At 35.4% G+C, this 12158-nt stretch overlaps 2 protein-coding genes and 1 long non-coding RNA gene across 3 annotated transcripts; 2 read left to right on the top strand and 1 right to left on the bottom strand.

Annotated features, from left to right (window-relative positions):
* Window positions 1–4337: 4337 nt before the first annotated feature.
* LOC144425207 (uncharacterized) lies at window positions 4338–5141 on the top strand. Its single transcript, XM_078114692.1, has 2 exons — window positions 4338–4441; window positions 4862–5141. The coding sequence occupies exons 1-2, from the start codon at window positions 4338–4340 to the stop codon at window positions 5139–5141; spliced, it is 384 nt and encodes a 127-aa protein (XP_077970818.1).
* A 2354-nt stretch (window positions 5142–7495) lies between these two features.
* LOC120328933 (uncharacterized) lies at window positions 7496–10253 on the top strand. Its single transcript, XM_078114728.1, has 6 exons — window positions 7496–7692; window positions 7843–8026; window positions 8203–8321; window positions 8956–9151; window positions 9334–9419; window positions 9633–10253. The coding sequence occupies exons 1-6, from the start codon at window positions 7629–7631 to the stop codon at window positions 9818–9820; spliced, it is 837 nt and encodes a 278-aa protein (XP_077970854.1). The 5' UTR covers window positions 7496–7628; the 3' UTR covers window positions 9821–10253.
* On the bottom strand, window positions 7779–12136 carry LOC144425220 (uncharacterized). Its single transcript, XR_013477384.1, has 2 exons — window positions 11995–12136; window positions 7779–8049 (listed from the first exon to the last, which is right to left on the bottom strand). It is a non-coding gene; the product is annotated as an uncharacterized LOC144425220 (long non-coding RNA).
* Window positions 12137–12158: the final 22 nt, after the last annotated feature.

Raw genomic sequence — 12158 nt, 5'->3', positions numbered from 1 at the left:
CCTACTGCGACTCCGCGCTCGCACCACACTAAGGTTACCTCTTTTGAAATATCATAATATTGTAGAATTGGTGCAGTTGTTTTCAATGTTTTGATATTTTGAAACGCATCATCATGTTCTTCCTGCCATTCCCATTTATCATCTTTATACGTTTATCTACGGAGAGGTTCACAAATTTCAGACAGATGTGGAAGAAATTTAGCAAGATAATTAAGAAAATCCAACAACACATTGTTCCTGTTGTACATTAATTGGTTTTCACTTTTATTTCAATAACATCTTGAATCTTCCGTGGATCTGGTAGGAGACCGTTATCAGTCAATAAATGACCCAGATACGGAACAGATTTCAGTCCGAATTTGATTCTACTTTTGTTCAATTTCAAGTTTTTGCTTCTTGCCCTTTCAATCCAGTCGGTAGGAGTGGTAACTTCAGCAATTACTCCTCTATTTTCAAATTCTGTAAGTTTATTCAGAAGATCATTACGCATTGCAAAGGTAATTCTACGAGGTTGTTGCTTTAACGGCGGAACTTTGGTTTCATCCATTTCTAGATGATATTCTCCCGGAAAACAACCTAGACCTCCAAAAACATCAGCGTACTTTTCTAAAATATCATTAACAGGTAAAGGATTTTTGTGATGTTTAGCCGAGATAGATTTTACAGTACCTCGAATTTGAGTTACGCTGACTTCAGAAAATCCAACTCTGAGCCGAGAGCAACGGATGTGACCTCTTTCCACAACTATGAAATACTAGGTTTTGTTTTTATCAATTCTAAAAAAAACATCGTGTTTTAAAACAAGGGCTTGTTTTAAATCAGATTTTTCCTGTATTTTTTATTGAGATACTCCTTGCATCGCCGCGAAACTACGCCAAAACGTTGCATTCTGGCAGCTGCACACGCAGCCGGAATTATAATTTCAAAAATGTAAGTGAAATGTTTTATTTTGACTTTCACTTCTATTGCGTACATTTATCGCCACGTTTGTATTTCCACCAAAGTCATAAGATTTTACCCGGAATGTTTAGCCGAGATATCAGAGAGATCTTTTGAGTAAGAAAAATCATGAAAATTAGCTCACGAGCCTACTACACAAGCAATTAGATCAAATGCAGCCCTTCGGCAAAACGAGTGGGTTGCGATAATGAAGAATATGCTTATATCGATGATATAAACGATGAGACACCATAGCCTAGCTAGCCTATGTTAATTGTAAGAGTCCTCTGATGCAAAGACGCCACAGCCATTCTGTTATGATGCCATAATATGGGTTTCGAGTTTGTGTATTGACATTTTTCTCATAAAATGAAGGCATAAAGTTTTTCAAGGTTATAGAAACTCATTTATTCGATCGCATTTCAATTTTCGCAAGGTGGTTTTCTGTATCGTGATGATGTCATATAATGATTTAATGTCATAATAATGCTTCGCGCGAATATATCCATGACGTCATAAGTAATGAACTGTAACATGCGCACAAGGCATGCGCGATAGACATTGGAGTTTATGAGTTGACGCTGCGTGCTGCTATTATCCTGTTCTGTACTTATTACTGTATATTTAACAATACAACTGTGTTTCTGGAAGTCTTGAGTATTCATATGTTCATTGCAACGCCTCTAGGTATCTTGACGATAACCCAACGAGACATGGTGTCAGAAGTTAAAGCTGACAAAGTTGGAAGCAAATGAACAACGACTCAGAACACGCTGCCGAGGTCGAAATCAAATCAAGTGTCAACATGGCGATGCCTGCACTAAAGCAACTTGAATTAACTGCCACGGGATGGGAAGAACTCAAATTTTACTGGCACCATTATGAAATTGCCACAGAACTTTCTAAAAAGGCTGATGAAGTACGATTTTCCACATTTTTAACCGTAGCTGGTCCTGAAGCCGAGAAGGTTTACAAAACTTTCAAATGGGAAGAAGATGCTGACAAAAACAAGCCAGAAAGTGTACTTAAGCAATTGAAGACCACTGAATGCCTAAAAAGAGTATTATATTTGAACGATATGAATTTGGAATGAGAACAAAAGATAGCACAGAAACTGTCAGAGAATACGTTTCTGCACTGCGGAACCTTGCAATAACATGTGAATTTAAAAAAATTGCACCAGATAAAATTGTTGATGAACTTGTCAGGGACAAGGTAATCTTCAATGTATCAGCCCAGATACGAAATGCTTTTCGTCGCGAGACAGCAGATTCCTTGACGCTTGAGAAAGTTATTGACATTGTACAAGGTTTTGAAAAAGCCGCAGAAGCAGAAAAGACACTTTCTTCTGACATGCATACCCAAAGGTCAAATGATACAACATTAGCAGCTTCATCAATGCACGACCGATCACCACAAAATTCATTCAAGAATTTTAAGAAGAAAAATATGAGGAAATGTGGTTGATGTGGCAACATTAAATATGCTAAAGAGCAATGTCCTGCGGAATCATCTGAATGTCATAAATGCCATAAAATTGGTCATTAGGCCAAAGTTTGCAGATCAACGACAGGAACGACATTCAAGAAACAAAGAAATGCAGCTATGCTTCAGTCATCAAAACAAGAAATACAGCTAAAGTATTTTGCTAGCTCACTAAACAGTATTCATAGAACATTTGCAGCAACAAAAGACCTGAAAATAGGCAAGGAATACATCAAATTTCTAATTGACACGGGAAGTGATGTCAACACACTACCAGCGTAGATGAATAAAAAGGCGACAGTTGACTACAGATTAAGACATGTAAAGAAGGTTCATAAAAGTATTATGTGTTATAATGGCCAATCAGTGCATACCATTGGCAACGTCAACTTTTCAGATGACAGTGGGAAAACACACAATTTGAACCTTTTGCTTTTAAATGACTAAGGTGATCCCTTAATTTGGTATTCAATCAGCTATAAAAATGCAATTAGTAACACTGCATCGTGTAGAAAAGCCAGCCTGCATGTCTATGGAAAGCAAACATGAACAAAAGCTTGAAAGCAAGGAACATGTTTTATCAGCTTACCCACAAGTATTTGCTGATATTCCAGGTGACATAGGAGTCACACATCACATTTGCATAGATAGCAATGTACAGTCTGTTCATCACAAACAGCGTCGAGTGCAAGAACCTTTTCGAGTCGAAGTTAAAGAAAAACTTGACATGATGGAACAGCAAGGTATCATAAAGCCAGTATTAGAACCGACAGACTTGCAAAGTTCGATGGTAACTGTACTCAAACCAAATAAAGAAATAAGAATTTGCTTAGATTGCAAAGAGCTGAACGATGCAATAAAGCGCGAGTACTATACAATGCCAACTTTTGAAGAAATAGCTTCTCGTCTAAATGGTGCGAGATATTTTACAAAGTTAGATGCTAAACATGGTTACCACCAGATTCGTTTGAATAAAGAATCATCTTTTCTGAGACTTCCTTTTGGTTTAAAATCATCTTCTGAAAGCTTCCAGTGCTCTATTTGCCAAATACTTGAGAATCTCAAAGGAGTATTCGTTATTGCTGATGACATATTAGTCACTGGAAACCCAGAGCAAGAACATGACACAAATTCGCACAATTTGTTAAAGAGATGTCAAGATAGAAATCTGCGACTTAAATTTAAAAAGCTTGAACTGCGTCAGAAATCAGTAACGTACATGGGCCACATTCTAACTGAGCAAAGAATTGTAGCAGATGAAGACAAAATACAGGGCATCATTCAAATGCCAGCGCCAAAGAATGTACCTACATTTTTACACACTGTAAATTTTTTGAGCAAATTTCTGCCACGACTAGCTACAATTGCCAAACCACTGCATAATCTGCTATGCAAAGATGTTGAATTTATATGGTCTCCACATTGTGAAAAAACATTCTCAAACATAAAGAAATTGATCACTGAGACCCCAGTAATGGCCTACTTTGATGTATCAAAACCAGTCAAAATTCAGTGCGATGCCTCGCAATATGGATTGGGTGCAGCTATTATTCAGGATGACCAATCAATTGCATTAAAAAGTAGAAGTTTGACACAAACAGAGGAGCGATGTGCACAAATAGAAAAGTAAATGCTCGCTATAGTCTATGCCTGTGAGAAATTCGACCATTATATATTTAGTCTACCTGAAGTGATTGTAGAATCTGATCACAAGCAATATTTTAAAAAGCCATTTCAGATGTTCCGCGTCGTCTTCAAAAAATAAGACTTCGCTTGCAAAAATACAATCTCAGAGTGCGCTACAAACCAGGTAAAGATATGTGGATTGCCGACCTGCTCAGCGATTGTTTCCGCAAACACAAGAGTCAAGCGTCTTTAGTGTGAAAATCGAAATCACAAAACTAAATGGTGAGATGACAGTCACACCTCAGACACTTCAAAAACTGGTCAAAGAAACTGCAAACGATCCAGTGCTTGCAGAGTACGGAAAGACAAATAAATTACCACCAGAATATAAGTCTGTAAAGATGAAATAAGCACTAAACAAGGATTGGTATTTAAGTCAGAAGGATTGAGGGAAAGATTGATAATTCCTTTTCCAGTGCGGAAAAAAAACTCTCGAAGCTTTGCACGAAGGACATAAAGGAATTGGATCTACTCGTAGACTGGCACAATAATCTGTATATTGGCCGTGTATTAGTTCCGACATTGAGGATACTGTTGGAAGTTGTCGAATATGTGCATCAATTCAACCTTCACAAGCCAAGGAGCCGATGCAACCGCAAGATGTCCCCATCGGACCATGGCAAAAGATAGGAATGAACTAACTTGAACTTGACAATAAGCCACATATTGTCATGGTAGATTATTACTCGAATTGGATTGAAATTGATCCTGTATCATCAATGTCAGTGAACACATTGATTATTGTTTGTAGAAAACATTTCTGCCGACATGGTATTCCACTAATAGTCATGTCAGACTCGGGAAGTCAATTCAAATCCTCCCAATTCAAAGAATTTGCAAACAAATGGGATTTTCAGCTCGCAACTTCTTCGCCTTCCCACCAGCAATGCAACGGAAAAGCAGAATCAGCAGTGAAAATTGCCAAAACCATGTTGAAGAAATGCAAATTGGATGGATCAGATCCAAACCTCGCTTTATTAAAATGGAGAAATATACCTCTTGAACATATCAATGCTTCTCCAGCCCAATGAATGTTTAACCGCAGAACCAGAACTCGTCTACTAATGTTTCAAACAAAGCTCACATGCAACATTCAAACAAACATTGATGAAAAGAGGAAGAATAGACAAGAAAAGCAAACTGAATATTATGATCGTCACACGAAACCTCTCACACCAATACAAGAAGGAGAATGTGTAGGAATTCGAATTCCAGGTTCCACATGATGGGTTCCAGAAATAGTCAATGAAAGGCTATTACACAGAAAATACATTGTGGAAGTCGATGATGTTCCATATGTAAGAAACAAAAATTTAATCGTCGATCAAAACCAATCAATACCAGTTGATCCGACATCGGATACTCAACATCCAATTTTAGCTCCAGTTTCACCGACGACAGAAGATAGAAATCTGACAAGAAATGATCAAGAGTCATCACGAAATATTATGAGCTCAAATCCACCATTACGTCGTAGTACAAGAATACGTCGTAGACCACAAAGATATATTGAAAATGAATGAGCTCACAGATCAGGCAATGTGGCAAACAATCAGGTTTGCTACACTGACTACAGGTTAATGAAAAAACAAACTTGAGGCGCTTGAGGGTATATTACGTCATATCGTAACAATATTTAGGGCCGGGTAGATAAAATACAGAATTTGCGGAGATAACATTTTAGTGATTTACTTGTTATTAAAGATCTCGATACCATCCGTACATAGCTGATCCTTTGTATATTTAAACCTAACTTTGTCCGTGACACGTCGTTGCTTTTTGGCCTTCGACAAAATTTTTAAATTAAATATCTGTGAAATACAAATTTAGAATTTCTCATTTGAATTTTGAGCTTTACTACTTGTCAAGAGACCTGAAACAATTCGAGACAATGATTCCAGGCATGCAAATCAGTAGAAAACTTCCCGAATCGGAATTTCAGCACATATATATATTTGGTTTTTATGCCTAAAACCCAATTTTGAATTGACCGAGGGTCGGGAAGTAACTCAGAATAAATTTTTGGTCATGCTTACCTCTGTTGTCATAACTGAACTCATGCGAGTCGCTGAACTTTCCGAATCTAATATACCAAGTTTTTTTTTACCTAAGATAGCCATTGATATAAACTAAATACCAATACGCGCGCAGAAAACCACATCAGCATTATCGATGAAATAAGGAGAATAACGTTCAATTTGCAACTTTTTATAATAGCAGAAAAGAGACAGGGCGAGAGAAAACGCGAGGAAATACGAAAAAAATTAAATCTTCAATCATACATCTCCGAATAACAATTCTGATAACAATTATTGCATGTAAATTGCTTTGAACAAAACTCCCTAGAAATTTGCGAAGAGAATCCATGAATCCATTTTAAGGTCATGGCGCATTAAACCAGTTTTACAACTTATGTTTTAAATAGTGTACAATTTTTTATAATAAAGAAATGGCGCAGATTTTCACTCGAAATTTTTAAAATATCAACCTCACAATTTGTAAACTTTATTATTTTTTTTACAAATTCATATTTTGTGGCTGCACCGTATCAAATGAAAAAGGATTTTGACGTGCGATATTATAGCCCGTGGATGTTTTTTGCATGTCAAGATTGTATTGGTACAAGCCTGACTCAAAAAAAAAAACAGAATATCACGGATCAAATGAAATTTTTGAATGATTTTATCTAGTATATGCATATTTTGCTAATCCGCAGTATTTAAAATTTAGACAGCTCGCATACCGTCTCGTCACGATGCTTTGCGAGAGAAAATCAGAAAACGGGCTTTTTATGAAACAAAACACAAAGCAATTCTGAGAATTCAAATATAGATCTTTTAAAGTCCGATCAAATTCAAAATGGAAAGTCCTAAAAATGATAAAAAAAATTTTTATATGCGTGCTTGAATAGAAGTTAAAAATAACTTTGTAATAAAATTAAGAAGCGCGATCGAAACCATGACTTTTGAAAACTATAGATGGTGATACGTCGGTACCACTAAAGGCGTACGTGCTCTACTAAATGCGAATATGACATGGAAAAGAATGTTGATGCTAGATATCAATTCAACACATCACCTATTCTTTCCATTGTTTTCGGATAAATTAGCGTCTGAACAAAATGTAAATTCCGGGTATAAATGCATATTTCAAATACAGTGTTATGTAGAGGTGATTTGTAACAATTCAGAAAAAAAGCTATTTTAGGGTCAACTAATAGGACACAAACATTGACAAACTCGTGAATGCAAAGCGATTTTTTGAATAAACTTTGTCGAAATATTTGTTTTTCTCATACTCGATAACAGACTATGGGTTGCCAATAGGTCTTGTAAGATCCCTATCTTTGAATCACACGCGAAACTTGCATATCATGATATTTTTTTTCATAAAATTCACACAAGCAGTTTATGTTTAAAAGAATAAGAGCAATTTCGTCTTAGTTATAAGGAACTGTTGACAAATTGGAGAACTCATTCAGAGCTTGCAGCGTCTGCAATAAACCGATCAAACTAATTATGGCAAAGATTGAACTTTTTGTTCTGTATTTGGTGTTGGTCGAAATTTTTGCCGTAACTCAAGGTAAGTGGGAATCCAAGTAAAAAGGGTAAATGTAAATTGGGCAATAATTTCCCTGGTAGAGATATTGAAAACTGCATATTATTAGCATTAGATTGGTCAAGTCAAATATTTTCATCCTTCTCATTATATATTATGACAACTTTGTTTTAGGTTGCCATTATGGTGTCAGAAAGAAAAGGGCAGCAGGTTTGGATGTTGATATGGAGCTATCGGATTTCTTCTCAAGGTGTCGTCATTTGGTAGCAACAAAAATATTTCCTTCACTACGAAGTGCTGTTGAATTCACATTACGAGATAGCAAATGGTTCATTGAAACGAAAAGACGGGTTTGTGTGTAAGTTTCACAAAAGACTTGACCTGAAATAGAAGTGCTAAAATTCAAAGGTAGACTTTGTGCTTACGTGGCTTTCTGCGCTTTTCCCCATGCGTTTATAGTTTTAGTAAATTATTGGAGTGGACATATGGATCGTTTTTCTAATCTAAACTGTGATTGCATATTACTATTTTTAGTGGATCTCTAGATACTGCAACTTGCTGGAACAGACAACTGAAGTATTTGATAAAGACTACCTCCCCTCTACATATACCAACAACAACGTGTATTACTGAACATGCTCTCAAGATGATGAGTAAGTTGAAGGTGTTGTAAAAAAGCAGTAGATAGATCTGTTTAGATAATTACATTTAAGGTAACTGACATAATACTAAATCAGGTATTATCTTCCAACGGATTTGTGTCAAGTCAAGTCGGTATCATCTTATGAAAACACAAAAACTGTTTTAAATACCAAACGTATTTGAAGTTCAACAGAGAAGTATTAGTTCGTACGTGTTAAATCTTGGTACAACTTGTTCTTCGTGTTTAGGAAAAACAAATGGGCAGCTATGCACTAAACATAGCTGTACTATAATCATTCAATACAAATGGAAATTTTGTGCCTTCTTTGTTTGAAATCCATGTAGGCTATATGAAAGGCGCCTTGGTTCACACCCAAACATTTTCTGTCGTATTTTTGGATCGTTTTGCTCCGAATTGTATTTATAATATATCAATGCTTTTGGGTATTCCTCTCTACATTATTATTTATTGAATGTATACCTATAACATGATAAATGAACTTTACTCATTCAAATGTTTGCTAACCGACTGCCATATGATATGTAGGTATATGTATTGGTTAAAAATCGTTATATTTCGGCAAGTTTAAATTAGGAATTGGAATCTCTGCGTCTATTACAATGTATTCATTGGGCTGATTGCAGAAGTACCCGGATACACTTCTTGGAATTCGCGTTCAAAACGAGCATACAAATCGACGTCTCGATCTCCAGAAAAGTTATCGAGTTGCATTACCAAAAATTCCGTGAACAGCAAGTTCATTCGCCAGTATCCTTCGCTTCGACGAGTGGATGGAGAATCAATCACAATATTGCTAAGGAAGCATTCTTCATACGAAAGGTCTGGCTATTTTAGTTCATACTTCCGATTCGTTGTACCGATTCGTTGTATTTCTTTAAAGTGTATACACATGTCGTGCTATAAGCTATATCCTTATTTTTGACCGTTCTCTCTTGTATCTTCATTTATTCAAAAAATTATCACAACCACAAGCATAGCACAAATACATTTTGTAATTTCAGGGAAGAAAGAGATCTGGCTGCAGTGTACCGAGCTGCAACACGGACCGACAGTCCTATGTTCAAAATACTCAATGTCTGTGCACCACGTAAGTTTTAAATGTAACATATTGATAAAATATTATGATGATTCGATCAACTAAATATATACAATGTTTTGTGGCTGAAATTGAATATTACGTAAAATCTTTAAATTTGTCTTCATATGGTATACAATAATGTATTTCAATAGATTGTTCCAGTATTTAAGTATTTGCAAGGAAATGATAAATTCCACATCAATTCTTTCACTGTATTTTTAGTATACAAGTGGGGTGGTGTTTACAAACCAACTAAGGGATGTAGCACGATTTGTAAGAAAGAAGGCATCTGGTGGGAACAGCACTGCCAGACGATGACTGGAAAAGTGGTTTCTAATAGCTACTGCAGAAGTCCTCAACCACGCCAATACCGTACATGTGTGAAATCAAAATGCCGTCAATACATGTAGAAAATGGTTTCTGTTTTTAAAAGAACTATACATACTTGCTAAGTCACTACCATATCAAGGTCGAAACATATATCATTCAATCATGTACCACAACTAAAATAGTACCATGGAGACGATTAATTTATTAGAAGCCCTGTACACCGACTAGCAAGACACGACGTACATAACAATTATATTCTACCACTTGGACGAGTCACTAACTGATCAATACCAACTAAACGCAATTTCTTGCAGAAAATTTGCCTAAAGATCTGTACATTCAAATCTAGATTGTTTCTGCATTGTATTTGTATATAATATTTTTCTGGTAAATAAAACATTATGGTGGACAATTTGTGTCAGTTGGTAACCATGTTTGTATTCCATTTTATCTGCTCTCAAATTAGGATGATCTGTCTTCACTGGACAACATTATCATATATTTGCTGCAGCATAGCTGGCTCTAGAATCTTTCGCAATTGATTGATGAATTACTAGAACTAGAATTGAAATTGTTTCGAATATCCTGAGGATGCATCTGTGATTTACATTATCAATCTACACTTCCACAGTATGGAGTTGACCTCTATTACAAGATTTGAAAAAGCATTGTTGACGAGGCTGTTAGACATGTAGGGTCGGGCTAAATGACTCAAATTAAACTATGTCTATGCTCATTTCTCAATTTGAAATACTCGTGGTAGTGTTATAGATAATTTAGGGAACAAATAAATTTAAATCGCATTAATTGCATATTTCAGTTCAGGATTTAAATTCAGGATAACAAAACTCGCGGGAATCACAAATCTGAAGATCACTTGTTAAACATCATGATCAACACTATCTCATTTGTTGCTTAACAGATTGGACAAGCTATTACGCGCGCACGAAAATTCTGTTAAGAATATCTAAACAGAAGATCACAATGGAAAAACACAGAAACATGTGCTGTATAATTGATATTTTTGCAGATTTTGATGTTTAAAAATAACTTATTGCGATCGTTGGTGAAGCCTAGCGCATGCCTGATTTCAAAGTTTGCTGCACAAAAAGATCCTGTTGAAAGAATATCTAAATATTATATCGCATGGAAAAAAGCAATATTTGCTGTCTCATTAAGTTTTGCAGATTTCGATGTTCAAAAATAACTTATTGCAATCGTTGGTGCGGCCTGGTACCATGACAAGCAAATATTTCCAAATTTATTTTATATGCAATATTCATAGGTTCAATAATTATAACAGAAATGTTTAATGTGGAAAGTCCCGTTTGCAAGTTACGTGACGCATTTGAACAAATTATTATTTTTGTTGTTTTAATTTAAAGGCTTATCTTACCACAAATCATTGATTAGCTGATAAAATATTAAATACAACATGCAGGATAAATACTTTCAAACAAAGCTTTCGTTTTGTGAATCATACATAAATGGAGCCAAAATGCATTTTTTATCTCCTGTTCATGCGTCAACACATATATATCAAAGCAAAACTATACTTCTGTCGTATAAACCATTTTGTTTGAAAAAAGAAGGCTTTTAGTGTTATAAAGAGAAATATTCTTTTCATGTTTTATTGAATACAAAAGACGCAAAAATTGTGCAGATCGTTTATGATCAACACCTCTCCGTCCTCAATAAACATACGATTTTAACTATTATAACTTACAAGTACTTGGAGTTAATTAAAAAAGTAATATTGCATAAAAATGTTTTTAATTTTTTGAAGTAGGTACTTTTTACATACCGCCGCAAATGTTTTTGCAACAAGCAAGTTTGCGATACACGAAAGATAAAACGAAACTTGTAAACAATACTACGTAGTTCCCATAAAATACCTTTCAGTCAATTTGCAACACCCAAGTCTATTTTGGTGTTGAGGAATAAACCTGCTGAGTATTCATTAACTTCATTCATTACCTTTCAAACAATTTCAATTAGTCCAATAAATACATAATATATAAATATATATACATTCACTCTATCTCGGAAGCCGCAGATGACATACGATAAAATGAAATGCATTGCTAACTTTACAATGGGACTTCGGGTTTGTATAACGGGTAAATTTACAGAAAATAATAGCCGAAGCTGTTGGAATATTTTATAGATTAAACAAAATAACACAACAATAAAAATATGCCAATGTCAATATTTCCAAAAAGTAAAGCAATAGAACATGAATACATATACGTACCACGACCCAATGCCATGTGGCATATCGTCTAATGCCAAAATATTTTCAATAATATTCAGTGATTTTCCTACCCCCCCCCCCTCCCTCTTATGGGGGGTGAACACCCACACTAAAATTTCAAACACCTCCCCTAATTTTTAGGTGTTACACCATACTATAATTCC

This window comes from Styela clava, chromosome 7 (assembly GCF_964204865.1).
Source record: "Styela clava chromosome 7, kaStyClav1.hap1.2, whole genome shotgun sequence".
NCBI classification, from domain to species: Eukaryota; Metazoa; Chordata; class Ascidiacea; order Stolidobranchia; family Styelidae; genus Styela; species Styela clava.
The sequence above is the reverse complement of the archived record's forward strand: the minus strand, read 5'-3'. Positions and strand labels throughout refer to the sequence as shown.